This window comes from Tenrec ecaudatus, unplaced genomic scaffold (genome assembly GCF_050624435.1).
Source record: "Tenrec ecaudatus isolate mTenEca1 unplaced genomic scaffold, mTenEca1.hap1 Scaffold_112, whole genome shotgun sequence".
Classification (NCBI taxonomy): domain Eukaryota; kingdom Metazoa; phylum Chordata; class Mammalia; order Afrosoricida; family Tenrecidae; genus Tenrec; species Tenrec ecaudatus.
Window position 1 is genome coordinate 162,797 of NW_027457693.1, and position 24,561 is coordinate 187,357.

At 36.2% G+C, this 24,561-nt stretch overlaps 1 protein-coding gene across 1 annotated transcript in view; it reads right to left on the reverse strand.

Annotated features, from left to right (window-relative positions):
• Positions 1-24,561, reverse strand: part of LOC142435972 (thyrotropin-releasing hormone-degrading ectoenzyme-like) — a 186,741-nt gene that overhangs the window by 141,818 nt on the left and 20,362 nt on the right. The window contains exon 4 of the mRNA XM_075539980.1: positions 15,080-15,217. Coding sequence (XP_075396095.1) covers positions 15,080-15,217 — 138 coding nt within the window. The remainder of the gene's footprint in view (positions 1-15,079; positions 15,218-24,561) is intronic.

Here is a 24,561-nt window from a genome sequence, read left to right on the forward strand (position 1 = left end):
TTAAATAACTTAATGAATATAGGAAAATTACACAAAATCAACTGGCACACATTGTTTACAGGTTGTTATAATAATGACAAGCGTTGCCATTTCAGGCATCTGTGAACATGGTAACTTTCCCCCAGTCTTACATCCATGCTTTATTTCAAATTTGAAAAAAAATTTCTTGGACATTTTAATTAACACTGAAATTGTTTTAATTGTTTTAATTGCTTCAGGAAGAGCAGGAAGCAACTGAGTCATGAAGTTACTGATATGGCTGATATCTTTCAGGAAGGAAAATGGTGTGGCAACAAAAGGTTTCCACTTCATCAGGATGGAGCTGAAAATCAACTTGGGGACTATATGACAAAGCCCAAACATTCAACTGGAGGATCTTTTTTTTCACGCTAGCTTTAAGTGCTTACCAAGGGCATGTACACCAAAAATTCTCTACCATAAATTGGATCTTTTTATATTGCTAAATTAATTGCTTCTCATTAGAAAAGTATTACAATCAGGCTACTGAGATAAACCAGTCTATTGGTTTGGGGTCTGCTCTGCCCTTTAAGAAAGCCTAACCATGCCTGTAGCATCCTCTAGCCTACACTGTTCCATCTTCTCTCTTCCAGATAGCTATTCGGAGACTTCCAACTTCAAGACAGCCGTTGTCTGCATCCCTTAGACTCCTTGTCTAAACAAAAATGGGAGTACACACCAGGAAAAGTTAACTAGGGCAAATTATGTAAGAGTGGGAGAAAGAAAACCTCTGATCAAAAGCGATTTTAGAAGCCATATATATAGGAGAGCAATTCCCTTGGACAGGCAGGAAATTATACCTAAAGGCCTCTCCAAAACAGAGATCAAACAAATGCTCTGCTAAAAGGTCAATATATATGAGAAGGCAGAATTTGGAGTCAGGTAAACCAGGTTGAAATCTTTGCTCTGCTATTGATGGACAGTATGACCCCAGGCAGACAATGTACTAACCCATGGTTCAGCTCGTTGAAAGCTCAAATAAGTGACGTAAGTACTTACAAAACAGCAAGAAAGACCCTGGAGTAGATGGATTTCCATGGTGGCTTCAATGCTGAGCTCGCCATGACAGTGACTGCAAGTATAGCACAGGACCGAGCGGTGTTTCATTCTGTTGTTAGAACTGACTCAATGTACCAGCAACAATGTAAAAACATATGTAGTGTTTATTTTTTAAAACAAACACAGTACCTTTGTCTTGCTAAAGATGCCATTAAAGAGCAATAAAGATAATTATTTTAAGTGGTTCTCATGTGTAGAATTCATCACTGTAAGAAAAACATAGATTAAGCAAAGTTCTGTTTCTAAGAATGAGATCAGTCTTTAAGGCAAAAACTATAGGTCTTGATGTTAAAAAGCAATAATTCAAATAAAAAAACAAAGAGTAGAAACATAATGTAAATGAAACAAAGCTTTGGGTCAATGGAAGGTCCATACCTTAGACTTTCTCTTTATCCCCCATTGTCTCTCTTTGATATCTCTTCTCTCTTTCCCTTTATGTTTTACTCTGGATTTTCCATACTCCTGTGATTCAGTTCACAAGTCTCTCTTCAGTTTCCTCTAATCTACATTAAACTTATTTACTGTTTCAAAACATAATTCCATTTTCATTTCCCCCTCAGTTGTTCTCCAAAACTGCTTGCATTTTGGTCATATGTTCAAATATCTTATTTCCTCAATTTATTAATATAATATTTATACCTCATACTTGACATATTCATTATCTTAATTGTATACATGACTGTTTTTATGTCTACTTCCTCTATTAGCATATACCCACACATGGAACCATATTTCTTTGTGTAAATGGTGATTTTTTTACTATAAAGTACTCTTTATAATCTGTAGAAATAATTTGTAATGAAGTATACATTTGGGTTGATCTAGAATGTATTTTGTTTACATTAAGCCTGGAATCTTGGAGCATTTTGATTAGTGAACCAAGCATTTTAAAATAAAGACTTAAGGTTTGTAATGCAATTCCAAATTTTAGGGGAAAGGTTCTTTTCTTCTTCACTCACCACCTAGATTTAGAACAGAAAAATTCTTTGTAGTCCCTTTGCGCTAAAGGGGCACTTTTTCATTTTTCTTTCTGTAAACTATCTCATTAAATTTCTCACCATTGGCTTTGCTCCCTTTCTGTCACTACATGAAACCTTGAAAATATATGTGCAAATGCTCTTCGTTGGAAAAAATGTCCTCAAGACAAAAGCTCACTTCAGTATTTCTTTTAACCTCTCTCTCTCTCTTTTTTTAAAAGTTAAGATTATGCTGTATGAAACCAGGGCCAAGTGTTCTAATACTTATATAAAAAAAACTCACTAAAGAAACCAGAAAGACATTCTATTTTTAAGAAACAGAAAAAGCAGCAACTTGCTATCAGTGTTACCAGGCAATATGCAATAGAATGACTGATGAAGTGAAGAGGTAGTCTCCAGATAATGTTCTCAGTAGGTTATCAAATAGCCAACAGCCTTCCTAAAATAAATCCTGGCAAAACCTGTAAAACTGTGGCCATTTTTTTTTCATTATTTCAAAAGAAATAGTGTATTTGCTTTCAAAAATGTAACCTGAGCCAATAATGGCTGCTTGTTTGTTAGCTCGGAACAGAATTGTGTCTTTCTTGTGTGATACCTCAGTATTAGACCTAATTGAAGCAGAAATTCTGACTGAGATTTTAATTTGTTCAATTAACATAGGTGAACTGTTTGATACCTGATAAGTACTGCATAGCTTTGGATCTACATAAAAAGAGATAATTAAAGTGGGCCTGATGATGAAACTTTTGAATTCTATATGTATCTGGTAATCAGATATAGCTTTCAAAATTTTTATAGTATACATTGATATATCAGGCTGATTTTAAATGGACTAATGTTTATGATGACTAAAAAGCCTATAAGATGCTAAAACAACACATTATTATTCTACAGGATAATTTGATTAAGTTAAATGTCTCATATTTTCCACTACTATCAGATTATGTATATTGTGAATATACTTATTTAGCGTTTTCTCCCAAGACTAATTTTTATAAAAGATGTTATATCACTCTTCATTTGCTTTTTCTATACTTCTTGTTTGTAGAAATATGTCAACGTTTAATTCCAGTTGACTTGCTCGTTTGTCTTTTAAGCCTCAATTCATTTCTAACTTTGTTATTTGTCCTTTTTCTAAATATTATAGAATCTCTCCATTCTCGAAACACCCTTTACTAAGTATGTGCTGTGGGAATATGCATTGGTTTATTTCCACTTCTTTTCACTGTTTGTCTTCAATATCCATTTCTTCTCTGTATATCATTTATAAAACAATCTGAGATTCAGACAGATTCAGGATTGGATTGACCTTGAAGCTCCACTGGAAATGCAGTGAAGGTACCTCCTAGCCTAAGTGAATTAGAGTCCCATAGATGATAGTAAGTCCCATAGATAGCAGGATAGTAAGTTGTGGGAATAGCATAATCTTTGTACATCTCCATGTGTACTAATTTACAAGGCAAATTTTATTCTTAATTAAAGCTATTGAATACATAAATAAGTGCAAAAGTCATTAGAATTAGGCTTTTCATTACATATGCAAATACTAAGAATAACAAGAGTAGCCAAAGAAATAGTTGAGAACACTGCAAAGTAGAATTTTACTACAGTCAATTTATATAAGATAAAACTAGGATAGCGGTGTGTGCGTGTGTGTGTCATGTTATCACAATTCCAACTACCAGAAAGGATCATACGAAAGACTAGGTAAATAATTTCAAAACAAGTATTGCACTTATTTAAACATTTTAGTGAAATAAAAATGATTGAACATGATGCAACAAAGGAATTTTAAAATTAATATAGCTAAAACACTAGGTAACAACAAAATAATTTGACCCAAGAGGAGCAGAGAAAGCATTATAATCTCTGCCTGTATTAATCTAGTAATGAGATGAATACAAGTAAGGAGCCTTTTACCTATTTTCACTTAATAAAAGACAGTTTTATCAAATAAATGCTAAATAAGTCCAGAACATCTAGGTAGGAGAACTACAAGCTCAACCAAGTATAAAAAGAAGAAAAAAGAAGCTGTTCTTGGTATTAAATTTTGCCCAAGAAAATAGAAAAAAAAAGCATTCAAACAGTGATGAACTAAATATGGACAAGAGAAAACTTACTTCGTTCAGCAAAAAGCACAAATTAATAATTTACCAGTAAGTGGTAAAGGCATTTATCATAGAAATGCCAATAAAATCATGTCCTTTCACTATGTACATTTTCTTTACAAGAACAGAGAAGCTTTTCCTTTACACTATGTCTTAAAATCACCTCTGGCCTATTCTAACGGTCGTTCAAGGCCAAAAGCTAAGCCAAGACACTCAAGTAATAAAGAATAAGAGTCAAAAGTATATTTCATCTGGAAAATTCTTTTCAAGATTTTTTAGAGATACCAGCAGACAAGCCAGATAGACAGAAATTACTTCAATATTAATTTCTTTTACCTTAGAAGCAAGTAATTAGCTTCTCCTACCATTAAATGTAAATTTATAACCAAAGTAGAGAAGGGATGATGCAAGCAGAAATGTATTCAAGTAAAACTAATTTTAATAAATTAAAGGCTGTGCATTACATGTGTCAACTACCATGTACTATGAAACCAACATTGAGAAATATTTTTCCAATGGTATTCTAATCTATTTTGGTAATTTAATTTTCAAATACATTTAAAAATCAATTCTTATTATCTTTAGTATTTCACATGCAAATACTGAATTGCTTTTTATACCAAAAAGTTCTTTCTTACATCATCTGAAATTTGCTACTGGAATTTCGGGCCACTTATCTTATTCTGACCCTGATGTTGACAGAACTGTGGTGACTGGTTTTCCTATGGTGACCATTCATGCATTGGAGCCAATTACTAACTCTTAGAATTCTAGCCTGCAGAGGGAATATATGTAACTGCTCTCGCTTCCCCCCGCCACCTCGGATCCTCTTCCTGCCCCTCTCGTCTTCACCTAATTTTTTCAGTCTCTTAATATTATTCACATTTTTGAACTGAGATGATTGAAAATAAAAAAATCAAACCATTATCATTGAGTCAGTTCCAATGTACTCTCTGAATATTGATAGTGACCTCCCAGATCACATAACCTCCATTTCTTAAGCCTTCATTTAATGTAAACTATACATTAATACACTGTATTTACTTATTCATACAGAATATTAATAAAAAGCACATATGCTTTACTTACATCTATAGCAAAAGATTACATCTCAAATCATATTTCTATTTAAAGAATGATATACTAGAGAAGTAAAAGAATATATGGATAGATATCTCTGCTGCCTAGAAGCATGAGCACAGCTTTAAATCATTAATTATTTAAATCATTAAGTTATTTGCATCTCTCCTGATTGATAAATTGAATATAATAATATCTATTTTACAGGAGTGGTAAATTCTTTAAAACAAAAGGTGCTAACAAAAATTGCTACTATTATGTATATTAATATTAATACCTTCATAAATCTGACCAAAAGTCTGTTCTCCAACTTTGTTTCTGAGAGTGACCACAGAGACTATGTTAACCAACATCAGGGGCACTCCTCCGCCCAATAAAGGGAAAAAGCTCCTGAGGCAGAGCATTTGTAGTGTGCATTTTCCCCCTACAGAGAGCAACTTGCTGTAAATTAGTGCACCTCTGGTGTTACATAGGGCTCTGTCTGGCCACAGTGAATATCTTCATAAAGGCGGTTTTGCTTAAAGCTCATTTTTTTGTGATGGCCAATTTAAGAGAACAGTGTGAAGGTCAGAAATTTTGTTTCCTGCTTGGGAAAAACGCTGCAGAACCTGGCAGATGTTGAACACAGCTTAGGACAGTGGTATGGAAAAAACAGGTGCATGGGTGTGTTTCTCATTTCTGAAAAGGTACAATGTCAACTGATGACAACCCTTGTTATGGAAAGTCCATCAGCTTCCTGCACAGAAGAAAATGTTGACAAAATTCATGCACTTGTGCTTGAGGACCAGCAAGAGACCACGGATGAGATGGAGGACTAGCTGGATTATATTGCAACTCAGTTCAGTGAATTTTAACTGAAGATTTGGGAATGGGAAAGGTTGCTAGGAAATTGGTGCCTCGGGTAATCATTGGCCAGGAAAAGGAGCAGCCAGTAGAAGCATGTCATGGCTTTAAAAGAACAGGTAGGAAACGACCAGACTTTTCTTTTTTTCTAAGGTAATTACTAGTGAGGAGACATGGTGCGATTCTTAGGAGCCTGAAAGCAAACATCAATCAAGCCAATGAAGATGCCATCTTTAATTGTACCCCCAAAACAAACAAAAAAACACTTATCAAATGAAACTAAAAGATCAAGATGATGCTCATTTGTTTGTTTTTTAGGTGAGGGGCATAGTGCATTTGGAGTTTACCCACCAGGTCAATCAAGCTTTCTACTGAGAGGGTCTGACAAGATCATGTAACAGTGTATGACAAAGAAGACCTGATTTGTGGCAGACGAGGGACTGGGATTTCCACCACAACAACGCACCTGCTCAGGCAGCTATCTCAGTGCACCCGTTTTTGGCAAAAAACAGCATGCCTCTCTTGTCGCTCGCACCTTACTCACCTGACCTACCTCCATGTGACTTCTTTTTGTTTCTACGAATGAAGAAGGACATGAAAGGGCAGCAACTTCAAGGCACAGAAGAGGTGAAGAAAAACATGAGGGAGGTGCAGTCAGCCATCCAAACAGATGAGTTTGGAAAATGTTTCCAATAATGGAATCACAGATTTGACAAATGTATTAAGTTTAATGGAGAGTACTTTAAAGATCATAAGGTTGTTTTGTAACATAATAATAATTAATAAATACATAGCTTTGAAAAAATTCCACTTTGGGGGGCTACCCCCTCATATATACGCCATGTATGGGAACATGAAGAGAACAAAACAGTCATTAACTACATTTGATAGTATAAATGTAGTTGAGACTATGGATAGAGACAGCAAAGGCGAAGAAGGATTGTTTAGATGAGGTTTCAGAATAGCAACAATGAAACACAACTTTCCTCTACTTCCTAAATGCTCCCCTCCCCTCATCAAGATCCCAATTCCACCTTACAAATCTAGCTGAACCAGAGGATGTACACTTGTACAGATAGGAAATGGAAACACAGGGAATCCAGGAAGATGATCCCTTCAGGACCAGTGGTGTGAATGGCGATACTGGGAGGGTGAAGGGAAAGTGGGGTAGAAAGGGGGAACCAATTATAAGGATCTACATATAACTTCCTCTCTGGGGGGTGGACAACAGAAAAGTGGGTGAAGGGAGACATGTAAGATATGACAAAATTATAATAATTTATAAATTATCAGGGGTTCATGAGGGACAGAAAAGTGGTGGGGGGACGAGGGGAATGAGGAGCTGATATCAAGGGCTCAAGTGGAAAGCAAATTTTTGAGAATGATGATGGCAACACATGTGCAAATGTGCTTGACACAATGGATGGATGGATGGATTGTGATGAGTTGTATGAGCCCCCAATAAAGTGATTAAAAAAACAGAATAGGAAGAAGTTGCAGAACTCGGAAGTTGATTGTGCCCGAGGCGGAGAGTTCAAAGAACAGGAGGAGAGCTAAGTGAACGAAAAGAGGTCCCCAGGGGTCAAAGCTGAGGGGTCAGCTTAAATGTGACAGGACCCAGGAGACCCCATTAGAGAACAAAATACTTGGGCAAAACAATCTTCATTTCCCCTCCTGAATTGACATGACATTATGTCCTTAACGTCTTCATCCTAGTTCAAATACCAACTCATTTTTCTAATTCTTATAAAAAGATGCGATATTTCTCTCATAAATATCATGGCATTTTGCTTATATTGCTTTTTCTGATAGCCACTTTAATTAAAGTCAATCAGTATTTATTAAATATATACTGTATACCATTTAATGAATACTGGATACACATGAGTGAATAGTACGGGCTAATATCTCTCTAGAACATTTACAGTGGAGGTGTGGGATGTTAGTAAGCAGGGGTAGAGCAGTAGACATAGTAAATATAATATAGAATAAAAAATATATATGTTATAAAGTGACAAATGCTAAGGGACAAATTGATGTATGAATCAAAATAAGGGAAATGAAGAATGAACGTGTTCGCTGTCATTTTTTACATGGAAGTCGTCTTTGAAAAGGTGGCTTTTACACAGAAGATGCGGTACAGCTAACAGAATCAGGACAATGGTTTAAATAGAACTCTACGTAGAGAAGACAGCCCGTCACAAAGGCCTGACCCTGGGAGCGAACTGGATGTAGTCATCAGAAATCAGGGCGTGGTGAGAAAGGAGACCTGAGAAGGGAGTCATAAGAGGCAAAACCACAGAGGGAAGAGGGAAGTTAAGGTCACTGGCAAGTTGGGGAGATTTGGATGAGTGGAGATCAGAGGTTGGGTCTTATGAGTTCACTGTAAAGATTGGCTTTTATCCCCACTTTGGTAGGGAGTCATTGTAAAAGTTTTGACATTAGATAATGCCTTAACAGTTAAAGATGGCATCTGACTTAAGGGTAAAAAAATATATCAAGCTGACTGGTTAAAATTCAACTGTACAGGAGCAGGATTAGTTCCAGAAAGACTATTTGGGAAAATGCTGAAGAAAGAAAACAAAGACCACTGACATGCTGTCTGTCCTGACTCGCAGTGACTCTTTACAGGTTTCTGAGACTGAAAACCTCTGAGAGCAGGTAGCCTCGTCTTTTTCCCATGGAGCAAGCAATGGGCTCGAACTGCTGCTGACCTCGAGCCCCACCAGAGCTTCTTACGACTAAGGCAAGGGGTTGGTCATTCGAACAAGATAGCAATATTGTTGGTGAGGAAAAGGGTTCAAACTCTGGAATTATTTTGAGGGGAGAGCTGACAGAATGTCCTGGCAAACAGAATGAGAGAAAGGGGGGGCTGAAGAGTATTGTGAAGTATCCAGGAATTACCATAAACTGATATAATTTAAGTAATCACTGGCTTGAGAAACAATTTATTGTTGAAGGTACTGTGGCTCTGAGTCAGACTTGATTTCACAGCACTGTTTGGTTTTGGGTTTTTGTTCACTAGGTTACAACATTCTTGAGAAAGCACTCTCTAATTTCATTTCTGTTCTATAGAACCAATACATTCTGTGCATAGAATTAATCTGTGCACTTTCCCGATTATTAACCAGGGTCTGGATGACGTAATGCTATAGATGGGGAGCCTGGTATCAATAGAACCAGCAGTTCTAAAGGACAGGATGGCTTTTCATGTCCATTTGTGTAGAAGACATATAAGTTAGATATGTTTAATCTAATAGGTACATGAATATTTAAAAACTTTAGTTATACCACCAGAACATTGCAAGTTAAAATGTCTATTTTTTAAAATTTGTTCCTTGTGAATATTGTTCAGCTCTGGTTTTTGTCATTGTAGCTGGTCTCTAAAATGTTGTAATCTTCATATAAGTGATGAAATACGTTCACATTTAAAGGATCGTCTTTAAATTTGCTTGTCATTTAGAAATCTGTTTCTCACTTCTAAGCTTACACTAAACCTTTCCAACTTAGCATCTTATGTAAATTTAATGAGCATTTTCTCACTCTCATCATCCAGGCCATTGGGTCATTGATTCTTATTTCTCTTTGTGCTTTTAGAGCAAAGAGACTGTCTCAATCCATCCTTTCCAGTCTTTCCGGTTTATGGACAGTGCTTTCCTGTTTTCATTGCACTTTTATCATTTATTCTCTTTTTAAAACTATTATGAAAGATTACTGAGCTAACTAACCTGTTTTCACAGAACAGTTCTCATTCTTCCTCTTTCTATCCTAAGATTATGAAAATATTTAAATCAGGGTGACGTTACAATTCCGGAAGATCAATGAAACAGAAGTGGGAATAATTAGATTAATTATTAAGTAAATAACTACAGAGATGATAATCTAGCATAACATCTATGTAATGAGAGGCTTGATCGTTGGCAGAAGTTAAAATTGACTAGCAACTGAGACACAAAGGAAGACGAGTACAGAGGCACAGAAGTAAAATTTAATTGAATGTAACAACATAATACATTACAATAAAATAAAATAAATGCTGGGTACTCTAATGATATCCATACTTGTTTTATTAATTCCAATATCTATAACACCTTTATAAATATTTTTCTTGAAATACAAATGTAATTCTTAGTCCTCCTTTTTAAACTCTCCATTGGTTCCTCATGATTTTTCAAAAACAAAACAAAAATTAAATATTTCTTCAGGCACATAGCATTTGAAAGAATTTATTATTATCAGATTCTCACTACAAGAAATGTTAAAGAAATCCTTTAACAAAAAACCCACTGCCATCAAATCAATTTTAACTCAGAGTGGCCCTAAAGGATAGAATACAGCTACTCCATAAAGTTACAAGGCTGTGAAGCTATACAGAAGAAATAAAAAACAAATTCATGAAGAATATAACAAATAGAAACTATATAGATAGACATATAGGATATTTCCTATTATTAAAATATATTTTAAATAATTGAATAATAACAATATATTATTAGCTTTTAAATATATCTGTATAAAGGAAATATATGAAAAATAACAAAACTGACAAGAAGAAAGAAAGAGAATTAAACTATTGTTAAGCTCCTTTGATGTGTACATAATATTACAAAACAAAAACTCACTGTTATGGAGGTGATGATGACTCACAGCGACCCCTGTGGGTTTCCAAGATGGGAACTGCTTAGGGGGGTCGAGTGCCATCTTGACCTCCTAGAGCTCCTGGTGGTTCCAAACTGCAAACCATGCAGATCCCAGCTCAACATGGAACCGTAAGATGACTTCTATATAGACGTTGACTACCAACCCGCATATTGTTGTTTAAAGTGCTTGCTTGCTGATCAAAATGTTGGAGGTTTAAAACCCCAAGCTGTTCCTCAGACAAAAGATGTGTCAGTCAGCTGCCATAAGCATCACAGCCTGGAAGACCCTATGAGGAAGCTCAATTGAATTGAAAATCAACCCAAAAGCAAGGAGGTTGGATTTTTTTCTATTAAAAAAGTTATGTTTTAAATCTTAATGAGTTTCCTCCTCAAGTTAGAGTTAACCTAATGACACGGATGGAGAACATCTTTCTGCACCTTCATTTACTGGTGGGGCTCAACTCACAATGAGAAGGAACAGCTTCAAAAGAACATGGAATATGTGAATTAAACTCTGAAAAATTAGAAGTTGTAAACAAAAGAAATGAAACACATAAAGTCCAATATCCTAGATATGTAACAGCCAAAACAGGCTAATATTGACCAATATTTTTTTGTCAGATAGTCATAGGGATTATTATTTCTAGTATGACAAATTCAAGAGAATTGATTAGTAGATAATATCAAAAGGAGTATTTCAAGATCTATCTTGAAGTATAACGCTGTCTGTGATAGGATGATATCTACCAAGGACAATGAAGCCAGCAAAATTATTATTCAAATTCATACACCAACCACATAACTCTTCAGCTTGAACTTCAACAAATATAAAATAAAGATGCACTGATAGTGATTCATGATTAAAACTCCAAAGTTGGAAATGAAAAGGAAAAATCAATAATTGGAAAATATGGCCTTAGTGATAAAGAATGCTAGAAATCATATAATAAAATATGTTTAAAAGCAATAACTTCATTATTGCAAATATCCTTGTTCAAAATATAAAAAGCCTCAGTCCATATAGACTTCACCATGAAGAATATGGAAGAATGAAAATGACCTCATCTGCGTGAAATGACAATGAAATAATGCAATAGCATCAGTCAAACCAAGACCAGGGGCTGACTGTGAAACAAACCAAAAACCTCATAGGCAATTTCAGGATGAAGCTGAGAAAACTAAATACAGGTTCATTAGCATCAGAATTCAATTTTTTGGTATATTGTACTTGAATTTAAAGATCATCTCTAGATGTTCTGCCTTGAACACGAAGAACCAAAGAAAAGATGAATATAGGATAACATCAAAGGACTATTAAAAAGACAGGAAAATAGAGAATAGCAAAATCAATGTCATAAAAGACTCAGAAGCTTGCTTTTGAGCATACAGTAGCTAAAGTAACTGGTAGAAATGAAAAAATAAGTGCGAGAAATTTTTATATATTATGTTTCTTCTAAAAGCAAAACAGCACCAGAAAAATTTCTCCATATTGGTGTGAGTGGCTTAAGAAAAGTAAAATTGAAATGGACCTGACATCTTTCATGACAAACAAGTGCATTTCAAAAGAAGAGATAATAAAAGATCTTAACCAAACACGGCAGCTTGAGAAGACAGCGGAAAACAGTTTAACAACATGTGGAAAGTCCTACAGTTGGAAAGCCCCAAGGGCAGAAGAGGGTGAGCAGATGTCAAGCTGAACGAACTGAAGAAAAACAGTAAGCCTCCAGTTAAAATTGAAGGATTCTACAGACAAAATATTAAATTATATATACATCAAAAGAAGATGGAAGGAATACACAAAGCACCCATATCACAAAGATTGGTCTGTATTTAATCACTCAGTAGGTAGCATTGTATCAAGAACAGGTGATACTGAAAGAAGCCTAAGTTTCACTGAAGGTGGAAGTTAAAAACAAGTTTTCAGAAATTGGAAAAATATCAAAGTAAACACTTTAAAACTCTCATGTAGCAGTAGAAGCCCTCACTAGTGTACCTCAAGAAACTGGCATAACCTACCAACCAACTGAAAGATATCCATGTTTGAGCCCATTCTTACTGGCAAGTAAAATTTTGCTGAAGATAATTCAACATCGTCAGGGAGCTGCACGTGGGACATCTTTACTGATGTCTAATTAGTCTTGGCTGAAAGCAAAGAATACCAGAAAGATGTTTACTTGTGTATCACAACTATGAAAAGATGTTGAACAGTGTGGGCCATTACAAACTATGTATTACACTGCAAATAATGGGAATTCAGGAACACTTAACTCATTCAAACAGCACAAGGGAACAGTATGCAGGCAATCAGGAAAGGTAAGCATCAGGGCTGGACCTTCTCACCATACTCGTTCAACATGTATGTGAAACAAATAATCCTCAGCCTGGATGAGATGGAAAATAATGTGGCATCAGAATCTGTAAAAGCCTCATTAACAACTGGCAACATACAAGTTAAGAAATATGCTTGCTGAAAGAAAAGAGGGCTTGAAGCACTTACTGTTGAAGACCTACTACTGCCTTCAATATGAGCCACAACTCAATTTAAAAAAACATGAATCCTCACAACTAAGCCAATCAGGATAAACGGTAGAAAGATTTCATTGATCAGAGATATAATTGGATCTACACTCAATGCTCATAAAGGCAGCAGCCAAGAAATCAAATGACAGTCACATACTGCAGTGGGCACATCTATTGTATAAGTTTCTTTAAAGAGTGAAAGAGCAAATGCGTCACTTTGAGGAATCAGACATGCAGACCCATGCCATGGTGTCTTCAGTTAGTTCATAATAAAGGAAGATCAGAGAGGATTTATGCGTTTACAATTAGAGGGTTGGAAAAGGATACTGAAAGAATGATGCCATCACAAGCAAAAGTCTTTTAGAAGATACAGCCAAAATGCTTCTTCGAAGCTCGCCTGGTGAGACTGAATCAGGAGCGTCCAGTCTTCAGAAGAAGACATCATGGGAGGTAAAAGACACGGTCATTGTAAATGAATAAGACACTTAACAGGATGGACTGACAAAATGGCTGCAACAGTGGACTCAAACATAACGACTTTGGTGCTCTGTTCTGTTGTGCACAGATAGGTCTTCACGCAAAGACTTCTAATGACACAGAACTTAATGTCGCCTATTTTAATAAAACACCAAAACACACTTTTTAATCATTGCACTGATGGGTAATTGTACATGGGGGTTTCTATTAAAACAGTTCATATTTTTATATATTATACGTCAACATAAACTCATTGGCAATGAGACAGTCACTACTAGAATGCAAAAGTAAAAGCATTTTTATTAAAAAGGGATATGTTTTCTAGAAAACCGTATTCGTAATTTTAATAAAACAGAAACAATATTCAATCTATAAAGTACAAACCAATCCTAATGGGTACAATTCATAACATCCTAAAATTGATGACTGGAGACATTAAACCTACTTTAACAATTATTTCAGCTCCAGTAAAACAAAATTCATTGCCATATAAGTAAGAAATAATGAGACACATGCTAGTGTTAAAAACAGAACCGGGGGAGAGAGGTACAAAGAAACATCATTATCCTGGCCCAGCTAACTACAGAAAAAAAGTTCATGCAAGAGATCCTAGCTCTAAGTCTAATTATTGTCCCAAACAAAGAAACCTATCCACTACCATTGAACCAATCCCGACTCCTTGGACAGAGGGGAACTGCCCTTCTCTTCCTCAGGCTGTGTATCTTTAAGGAGCCACGCCCGTCTCCCTCAGAGTGGGCTGGTGAGATCCATCCAGTGGCTTTTTGGTTACTGGCTGAGCACTTAACCATTGAACAACTACCATTCAACCCCCACACTATATCATCTTAAGTCTCATCTCTAGTTTTTGTTTATTACTCTTATTTCCAATAAAAGGCTTAATTCCCAAAATGTTCCCATATTGTTTATAAAATATACATAGCAGGTCATTGCCTATATCCTTCTACATTAGCCAACCAAAATAAACAAATATTTAAGAGCTACCACTGAAAAATAATTGTCACTATACTAGTCTGTTTTCTTATTGTTAATAATATCTGACGTTTATATAACACCGTTTGTACAGCAATCTCATATTGTGTCTCCAAACATTTATTCATTAGTACTTCCAATATTTCTATGCATGGTTTGGCAAATAATCATATCTGGTCTTCTACTTTATAAAACAAAGCCCTAACTCTTAAAGTGGCATGAGCCTACTAACTTCATATTTTCCAGCTCACAGTCCATTTCTATCTGCTAGGAGGAGGCAATACATAGAATCCACGCAGCATGAAGCAATTTGACTTCCCTGCATTGTGAAACAGCCAAGCGGTATTTGGGTCTTATTTATTCCCACCTTTTTGTATGCGATCCAGTCAAACACCCTGTCAATATCAGTTGCCTGTAGCACTTCCTGTGAGACCGGATGGGAACTGGCCAAGCCATCAAGCAGCATCACTTCATGCAGAACATCTGTCAGGAACCTCTGCTTTTCCTGCAATACAGATGAGTCAATATCATAGGTGATTCAGGGTTATGACAGAATGTGTGTGACAACTGCTACAGAATATGTGTCACTTAATTGATGAAGCTCATTAGTCTTAGATGGTGAGACTCAAGTGAAACCCAGTAAATAAAATGCCTCCTAAGTTACTTGAAAATGTAGGCGGCTGCTTTGAGCACGGCATGAAACAAAATCAATGAACTACTCTGGACTCTAAAGAGATTTTTTTTTTTAAATTGACTCTGTTTAACAGTGGGGAAAGCAAAATTTGGACAGTGGACACATAATGAAAGTGGCTAGGATACAGGCTTCGTGGGGTGTGCTACAACATAAAGACGACAATCCAGGTTTCACAGTGCCTTTGTAAGTGCATTCAGTATAAGAATACTAACTAGATTTCAGGCTTACAGTACTGTCTCACTATTTAGTATCACTAATCTCTAATACCATGTGAACAGGTCATCCTCCCTCCCCTTTCCATGCCCCCTGTGAGTGAGCGCGCACACACACACACACACACACACATTCTCTCTCTCTCTCTCTCTCCCCCCTTAAGAATGTGAAGAGAACACAAGTAATGAAAGATATAACATATGTGATGCATATGAGAATTCCAAATAACAAACACAAAGCAGATAACAATGCATAAGAATAATAATTTACCATGAAATTATAAAAAGTCAAAATTACAAGACTTCTCTTCTGTGTATCATTGAGATATCAGTCTCTACTCTATTAAAAGTAAATTTATTATGGTAGAAATAAAACACAGTAAAAAGTACTTTTCTGTTGTTTTGGATTTTAATATATCCTCCTTTAAGGAAGTGGCTTGGGTTTTGTCGCCAGCACACCAAGGATGCTGGCAGCTCTTAGTCCTCCTGGCCTCCTGCCTCCAAGGGGGGAGGAGTGAAATCAAAAAGAAGGTGTAAGGGATAACAAGGGCTAACTAGCCCCCAGACAGTTAGGAGCTAAAGAGTATCATTATGGAGATTAAAGGCTGCAGAGTTAAATTGCTCAAATCATTCTGAGCTCAGTCCTGGAGCGTCCCAGGTTTGAGCCAGCAGATAAACAGTATGTTATTTCTGAGCAAGTTGTAATTTCAAGCTGAGAGAAGACTAGTCCTGGAGTTAAATAAAATAGAAATGGAGAATAAATATACCATGAAAAGAATAGTTAACTAGCACATGTAAGTGTACATTCCTTTTTCTCATGCTTTAAAAAATATTTTGTTCATCATTGTTTACTTTGTACAGTTCAGTGGCTATATATTGGGCTTATTTATTCCTCTTTTACATTAAGAGTTCTACAGAAATCAGCTGTATTCTCTCAAAGAGAGCAATGCTGAAACAATTGAACCAAACCACATTCTCAATTACAGAGGAGTGCTCCAGATCCCGGGAGGCCATATATAAGAAGTTTACACTTGACTGAATTATATGAGAATATGGCATAAATAGGCTATATTTCTTCTCAAATAAACGTCCTACTTCAAGGCAAATTAAATAAAATGCAAATAGATATGATAGTTTAAATGGTTAATAATAAATAAAATAATACATACATATCTCATCTTGAGTCTACTAAAAAAGACATACTCAGGCTTTAGACAAATGACCTGGATTGATATAATAATGGAAAATCATGCACCAATTCAAAACAATTTTACAATTGATTTACTTCTAAGCAAATGTTCATACCTGTCATTCATGTAATTTCAAAATGTGCATTAAAAGTTACTTGATTTAGAATTGATGGAGGAAATTATAAAATATATCATTTTACTTCAACTTGACTAGTGAACATTTTTAAGAAGTACTAGCTGAAGGTGAGCTATCTCCATTCTGAAGATAAAAAGATACATCTTCAAATAGTGGTCACCTCCTGTAATACCTATTCCTCACACAAATAATCTAAAACTATAGTATATAAACCGAGTGTAAAATGATGCTTTATTTGAATTCAAGTTCCTAATATTTAGCAATACATAATATACACATTTATCAATATTAAAAATTATTATCAATATTAAAAGTAGTAAGCCCCTTTTAAAAATTTGTAATATTTAAATGATATTAAAAATGGTAATCTTAAAAATAAAAACAATCAAATTGTAGGAAATTTTGTCATATATCAATTTTGTTATGTTATATATGTACAGTGAATATTTTTATACCAATAAAAAAACAAACATTTTCTTTTCGGTAAGTAGAATGTCCATAAGCCATGTGTAAATATAGTACAGTCAGGTTATTAGCAAAACAATTCATCTACATGGTTGGAAAAAAGGATACTGTGTAATTGAGAAAAAAGGCTTATGTGCATAAAGATGAAAAGCAAGGGAAAAATCCTGGCAGGAAAACCCTCACAGAATCCTGAAGAAGGAGTACCCTCAACTGAGGAGAAAGCGAGAAAGATCCTAGCCAGAGGCAAGTCCAATTTCAGAAAACCTCAGAGTCTCAAGGGGAAAACATACTAATATTCTACAAAGACTTATGCCTATGTCACTACAAAATTTAAAATTATATACAGCATCCTAATTTTCAGTGACCCTCCTCAGCAGCAACAGGAAGAACAACAACAAGAACAAAGGAATCACTAAGTATTGATTCATTGTCTGTTGTTTACCAGGGGTTGGGAACTAAAAACAAAGTCAAACTTAATGAGCTTCTATACTATGACCCGGCATGGCATCCGGAGCCCACACTGACACACTGAAAGTAACTTTTTAGTACAAGAAAAGATGGATGGATGTCTGTGTTTTGTAGGGAAAAAAATCTATCTGTGGTGTTTAGTCAAAAGCTAATTTTATTTCATAGTTTAATGTCAAAGGGGTGGCCAGTCTACCATGGTCACAGAATCAGCAAAACAAGCCAAATTGAAGAACCTGAGTTATGTTTAAAGGGGACTTAATGTTAATAGGTGCAATGATTCCTATTATTACAATACAAGCACTGTATTAAGTTTTTTAATATCTGCATATCTAAATAGTTTCCGTAATCTCTTTGATACATATTCTTTTATAGGAAAATGCATGTTGAAGGATGAGTTGCTCAGATGGATAGGGGAAGCAGCTCAAAATGGTAAACTATAATCAGAGAAAACAATCTAGCACAAGGATTGACATACAACCGCCTCCCACAGGGACAAACAACAGAAAAGTGGATGATGGGAGACAGAGGATGATGTAAGATATGAAAATAATAATCTATAATGTATTAAGGGTTCAGGAGGGATGGAGGGAGGGAGAAATGAGAAGCTGATATCAAACGCTCAAGTAGAAAGAAAATGCTTTGAAAATGATAATGGCAACATATGCAAATGTGCTTGATACAATGGATTATGATAAGAGATGTAAGAGCCCCCAGTAGAAGTATTTAATAAAAAAAACCCACCAAACTCCACACTGTTTGAATCCTCAAATACCAACTTAAAGAGTTTGGTTTTTAGACAGTAGCAGAAATAATGTACAGTAAAAGTTATGTCTTTGTAAAATTAACTTAACTGCAGTATTCATGGAGGTTGGAGGTATGTAGACAGGAGACAGGAAGTGGCCACAGTACCTGAGAGAGCTTTTGGTGGAGTATTAGAACAGGTGTTAATGAAAGATGGGTGGAGCTCAGAGATAATCTTTAATGATAATTAAGTTGACATTGATGTCTTAGTCCACTTGTAAATGATGGGGACGGAATTCTCAGAGATTCACATGGCTTACAAAATGAAAGAATAATAAAAACAAATTAAAAACCATGAAGTCATTAACAGGAATCAGAGAGAAAGTTTGGTTTGGAGGGCAAGCTACAAGGTCAGCTATAATATCCTCTGATGAAAGGGACCATGACTCAAAAGGAGATGCACAACAGGCAACTACAGGGAAAGCCAGAGTCCTGGAGCAAAGGGAAATGGTCAAAATGTTGCCAATAAATTGTAGTTTGTATAGAAAAATCAATGTAATGTCAGAATCTATTTTTTATTTCTTACATTAGCATTTCATTCGTTAGCATTTACCATTATATGTGGAAAGAATTAGAATTATTATCACATTCTTAAATATGCCTGAGTCATTTATTCTATTCTTTGATATCTCAACATGAGCTCCACCCGAACATGTCAAAGCGTGATAAGCTAAACCGCATAGGCCCCGTCTAACAACCGTCACAAAGAGCCCAGGCAGTGCAGATTAGCCACTGGACCATTAACCACAGGCTTTCTGCTCCCATCAAGGTTTACGGCCTTGGAAACCCCATGGGACAGTTCTACTGATTCTGACTCATAGGGTCACTACGAGTCAGCATCTGTCACTAGTGATAGGTTGAAGATAAGGAGAACTGATAGGAAGAGGTCAGTATCATTTAAATCGATTATGAGATGGAATCATTTTAATAAAGGGTAAGACCAGACAGTGGTTTTGACTCTGTCTTGGGGGTAGGGGGAAAGTAAAGGGTATCATGAGAAGGACAAGGGGTAGGGTCAGAGTGGAAGAGCAGAGAAAAATCTGAACGACTATCAAAAAAAGGTAGATACATGAAGCCAAGTTTAGGAGGATCTGAGTGAAACGTGACCCAATTTAAGACACGGTGCGGTATGCACAGGCACGGAGAGATCAGGAAAGAAATGCCTACAGCAGATGTAGGTTACATCAGAGTAGCTTAAAAGATTCAATTATCTAGAAGGAGGGATGTAACCATAAAAGGATCTTTTAGCATTCCTAAAATAAAATACATTAACAGTGCTCAAAGTTTGATAAAATAGCCCTGATTAAAAGAAAAACACCTCTCATTCACTGTATGGTCTTGAGCAAGATGCTGAGCCTTTTCAGACCTCAGTGTCTCTCAACTGTAAGTATATGGGGTTATGAACAGAGAAGAAGAACATGTGTTGTTCTACAACTATTTATTGAACTCCTGCTGCATTTCAGATGGTGTGGGTGGTCATGAGCATCGAGGTGCAAAGCATGGGCCCTACCTTCAAAGACTATAGTTATAGAAGGGAAAAGGGGTGAAAACAAACAGTGAAAAACCATTTCTTCTACATACAAAATAAAAGTGGGTTCCAGATATATTTTGACTACACAGAGAAAGCAGTGGTTTTATATTCTTTGGCCTGGTGAAGGGCCAGGAAGGTGCCTGGGGTGATAGTTTGAGTTGTCTTTTTTAAGAGAATGAAAGAGAAAGGGATATTTTCGGCACACAGGGCTGGGTGGGCAGAGTAATGAAAATCAGAAACAAAATGGGATAAATGGTTGGGGATGAACAGAGAGAGAGAGAGAGAGAGAGAGAGAGAGAGAGAGAGAGAGAGAGAGAGAGAAGTTTTCAAGCATTTCTCATGGAAGTCTAGGAATCTAGAGGAGTGACTTTATCATATTCATGGGTAGAGACTTAACTGTGAATTAAGAGTGAGGAATAAAAAGAAAACAAGAGGCAAACAACATTTCTTAACTCCACACAAGGTTTACAATATGGACTGGAGCTTTGTGATCACAAAATATTGTTAGCAATTGTTTCTTTCAAATTTAATTCAATTTGGGGGTAACCAATGGAGATCAAACAAAATAATATACTTCATGTCTGAATTAAATAGAGATGTAAGGATAAGTCAAAAAGTATTACTATAAAATCATATAAGCAAAATTACTAAAATGTGAAGCTACTGCTTTTCAATAAACCTCCTAAGTCTATCCACTGCTGGTGGCAGTCTTTCTATCTCACCTTTACCCAAATAACTCATCCTTCTTCGATTTATACCTTCAAAGCAGAAGTTCTGTTGTTCTGAAGGGGCTCCTTAATAAAAAGAAGCCTGAAGTGGCAAGATCAGGGTGGTAAGGTGGATGTGGGAAAGTTGCCAAACAAAATTCCCAATAAAATAGAGCACACTTTGCTACCCCAGGAGAACTAGTACCCCTGTCCTGGCTGTCCCCACAGCACTCTCTACATTCATTGCTCTCTCTCCCACAGGACTCGGCTTTCCTGCTGACTTTCAAGCTAACTGAAATTGCCACATAAAACTAAATTCACAATTATGAGGTTTATTAGGGGCTTTACGAAGTTAAATTCATGTGAGAAATGCTCAGGATACTGGGTTCATTCAGGACCGTTTCCTCTCTGCAGTGCCCATACTCAGCCCCTCTCTGGCCCTCAGCCTCTTGGTGGACCCCGGCCCTGCTCTGGCAATGATACAAAGCTCTTTTAGGCTGCCAATAAATGCCCGAAGAATCTGTCACCCACTCTAAGCCTCTCCCAGAAGTGACTCAGCTCTAGCGCCACGGGTCAACAAGCCAAGCTCCCTAAATTAGGTGCACAGAAGAACCCCACTTCATAAGCCAGCATCCTGCCCCCAAACATTCAACCTTCCCTGCTCTGCAGTATGGGAAGCCCACTAGTCTGTCTCATCATCCAGCCCCTGGTCTGGCTGCGGATCCTCTGCCACTCCTCTGGTGTCACGGCGGTCTCTTGGATCAAGTGCATGTGCAGGGACCTTAGGGTCCAAAGGACACACCCCTCTCCTGGCTTTTCTTTCTTCCTAGTGGTGATTCTCCCCAATGGTTTCTGAGATGGCTTGTTTTATACCCATTGGTATGGTAATCACGATTAACTTTATTAGCAATTACTTACAGCTGAATCATAATCCAATCAGTATTTCCCCCAACCTTATTATCCAGACTGATCGAGAAAATAAATTTCATTTCGTTGGAGGAAGCAAGAGTTGTCTGGAAGAACCAAAATTAAAGAACCAGAATTCACAGTCTTGCATTGTGAATGCAGTTTTCAGTATTTTAAAAACGTCTTCATAATGCATCCCTGTAATCGCCCTGTTTCCTTTGTGAGAAACCAATCAGGATCATTCCTTTAGAATCTCCCCCAAACAACCACCATGACCTTCTGAGTTGAACTTTGTGACTGAATTTAATGGGCCCAACAGATCGTCTCTGAAGTCGCTGCTTGGTTGGACCTCCCTTTTGACGGTACCCCAACGACAGACTGTGGCTGCCATCGAATCAGTTCCAACGCCTATGGACCTTACATACAAGCGAAGTCAGCATGGCCCGCTCCTGCGCCACCTTCTCACTGCTCTTGCGCTTGAATCCGCTGTCAGTCTGTCTTGTTGATGCCTTTCATCTTTTCTCATGTCCTTTTCCAGAGAATGGTCTCTCCTGACAACACATCCAAAGTATCTGAGATCAAGTCTCACCACCCTTGCCTCTAAGAAGCATTCTCACTATACTTCTTCTAGGAAATATTTGTTTGTCCTTTGGCAATCAATAGTATTTGACAGATAAGTGATGATTAATGAGTAATAAGAGTATATCACTGCAATAATGTTTCTGCAGTCACCCACTCATCACAGAGACATGCTTACAAGTGTTTTATTTGGAATAAACTCATGTAAACTGAAACCCTACTATCGATTCTCTTGACTTGCCCGTAGATAGACATATATATATACATATATATTCATGTATGTATAAAAATAACCAAATAAATGGAATGTATTCCTTCTTAGATATTTGAAATAATACCTTATTCCAAAATATATTTTCTAAATGTAAATTAAATCTAATCACTATGAAACACTGAATGTTTTTAAAGCCCATAATGTTCTCTTACGTAATATAGGTACTTTTCTAATCCATTGTTTCTGATCAATAAAAACATTGGATTAAATTATTCAACAATGTAATCTAAACCTAATTGTTTACTGACTGTTTACTGTACGAGAGGGGCTGTATTAGTACTAAAAGGCTACAGAAACAAATATAACTACAATCTTTTTCTTGCCTCTAAGAAACTCCCTGTAGGTAAAGAACAGTGGACAGGTGTACAATCAGTTAACATCATGTGACACATGCAAGGTTATTAGCATAAAGAAACTATAATGATGTAGCGATTAGAGAGAAATTTAAGGGTAAAATGTTTTTTCTGGACTTATGCTCTTGTTAATTTCACATCAGTTAATTCATCTATTTGGGAGAAAAGATGAGGCTTTCTACTCCTGTACCGACTACTCAGTCTCAGAAACTCACAGGAGCAGCTTCACCCTGTCCTATAGGCCCACTATGACTCGATGGCACTAAGTGAATACACCATAAAGAAATAAGATGTAATATGCCATCTATGTTTCATTTCTATGAAAATCTATCTTATCATAAGAACAAGATTAAAAAGATTTCTCAGTTCAAAAGTTCGCCGCATGTATCATTACTAACATGAACCCCAGAACTATACAAGGTTAAAATAAAACAGACAGGTACACACACACAGCTGAGCTTTCCACTCTTATTCTTCATGATTTATTCATGTCATGACAAAGGTGAAAGTAGAAGAATATGATCAAGAATTCAAACTAGAGGAAAATGTATTGAAGAATAAAATCTACTAGGTTTCATTCATGCTTCACAGTGACATGGTATCTAGTTAACTTTTCAATTACCATAAGTAAACACATAATATAAATGCATATTTCTGAAATTTAGAAATTATTTGGATCCCAAGTGTGCTATGATATTAAAAGAACCTAACTAATTTATATTTTATAGATAACTTAAACATACTTGTAGATAAAGTAAGACTAAAAAATAGCTATTGAAAATAATTTCTGATTCTATATAACAATGTATATAAAAATTAACATTTCAAAATTCAGTTAAAATAAGACACCTGAGAAAATGAAATACATTATTTTCATATATAGGTTATAGAAACACAATATTTATATTGAAGTCAAACTTGTATAAGCAAATACATATACACTGGGCATTAAAAATAAATTTTGAAGCAATCATTTTTAATGTGTTCAATGCAATAAACACAAGGTTTGCTTCTGTATTTGTAGACAAAAGTTTTCAGAGAAAATAGTACATGAACAGAAACTTCAGGAAGCTCTCTTATGACACTACACTATGCCAGGATCTCAGTAATAAGCTCCTTCGGAACTCAAGGAACCATGCTATCACCTATTATCCCCTCTGCCACCCAGGGTCACTTAAGGCCTTGGACATAGGATGGGGCAGTTCATCTACGTCCTATAAGAGCACCAGGAGTCAAATTTGACTTGTGGACAAGAAATGGGTTTGTGTTTTTCTGTTGTATAGTAACTATCTGAAATAAGTATGGGGTTCTTTTAACTGTCGATCACTTTTCATCTACTGCAAAGCCATCAGTTTGCTAATGTGTCTGAATCAACGTATGAACTGAGAAAGCAACTCTATTTCTATAAGAATGTCCTGAGCAACTTTATCAGTGACTTAAGTGACTCCTGGCTCACGACTTTAGGAGCTGCTGGCTTGACAGCAATGAACAGCAGCACGCTCTCAAACAAGAGAACGTGGGTCACATGGTGGG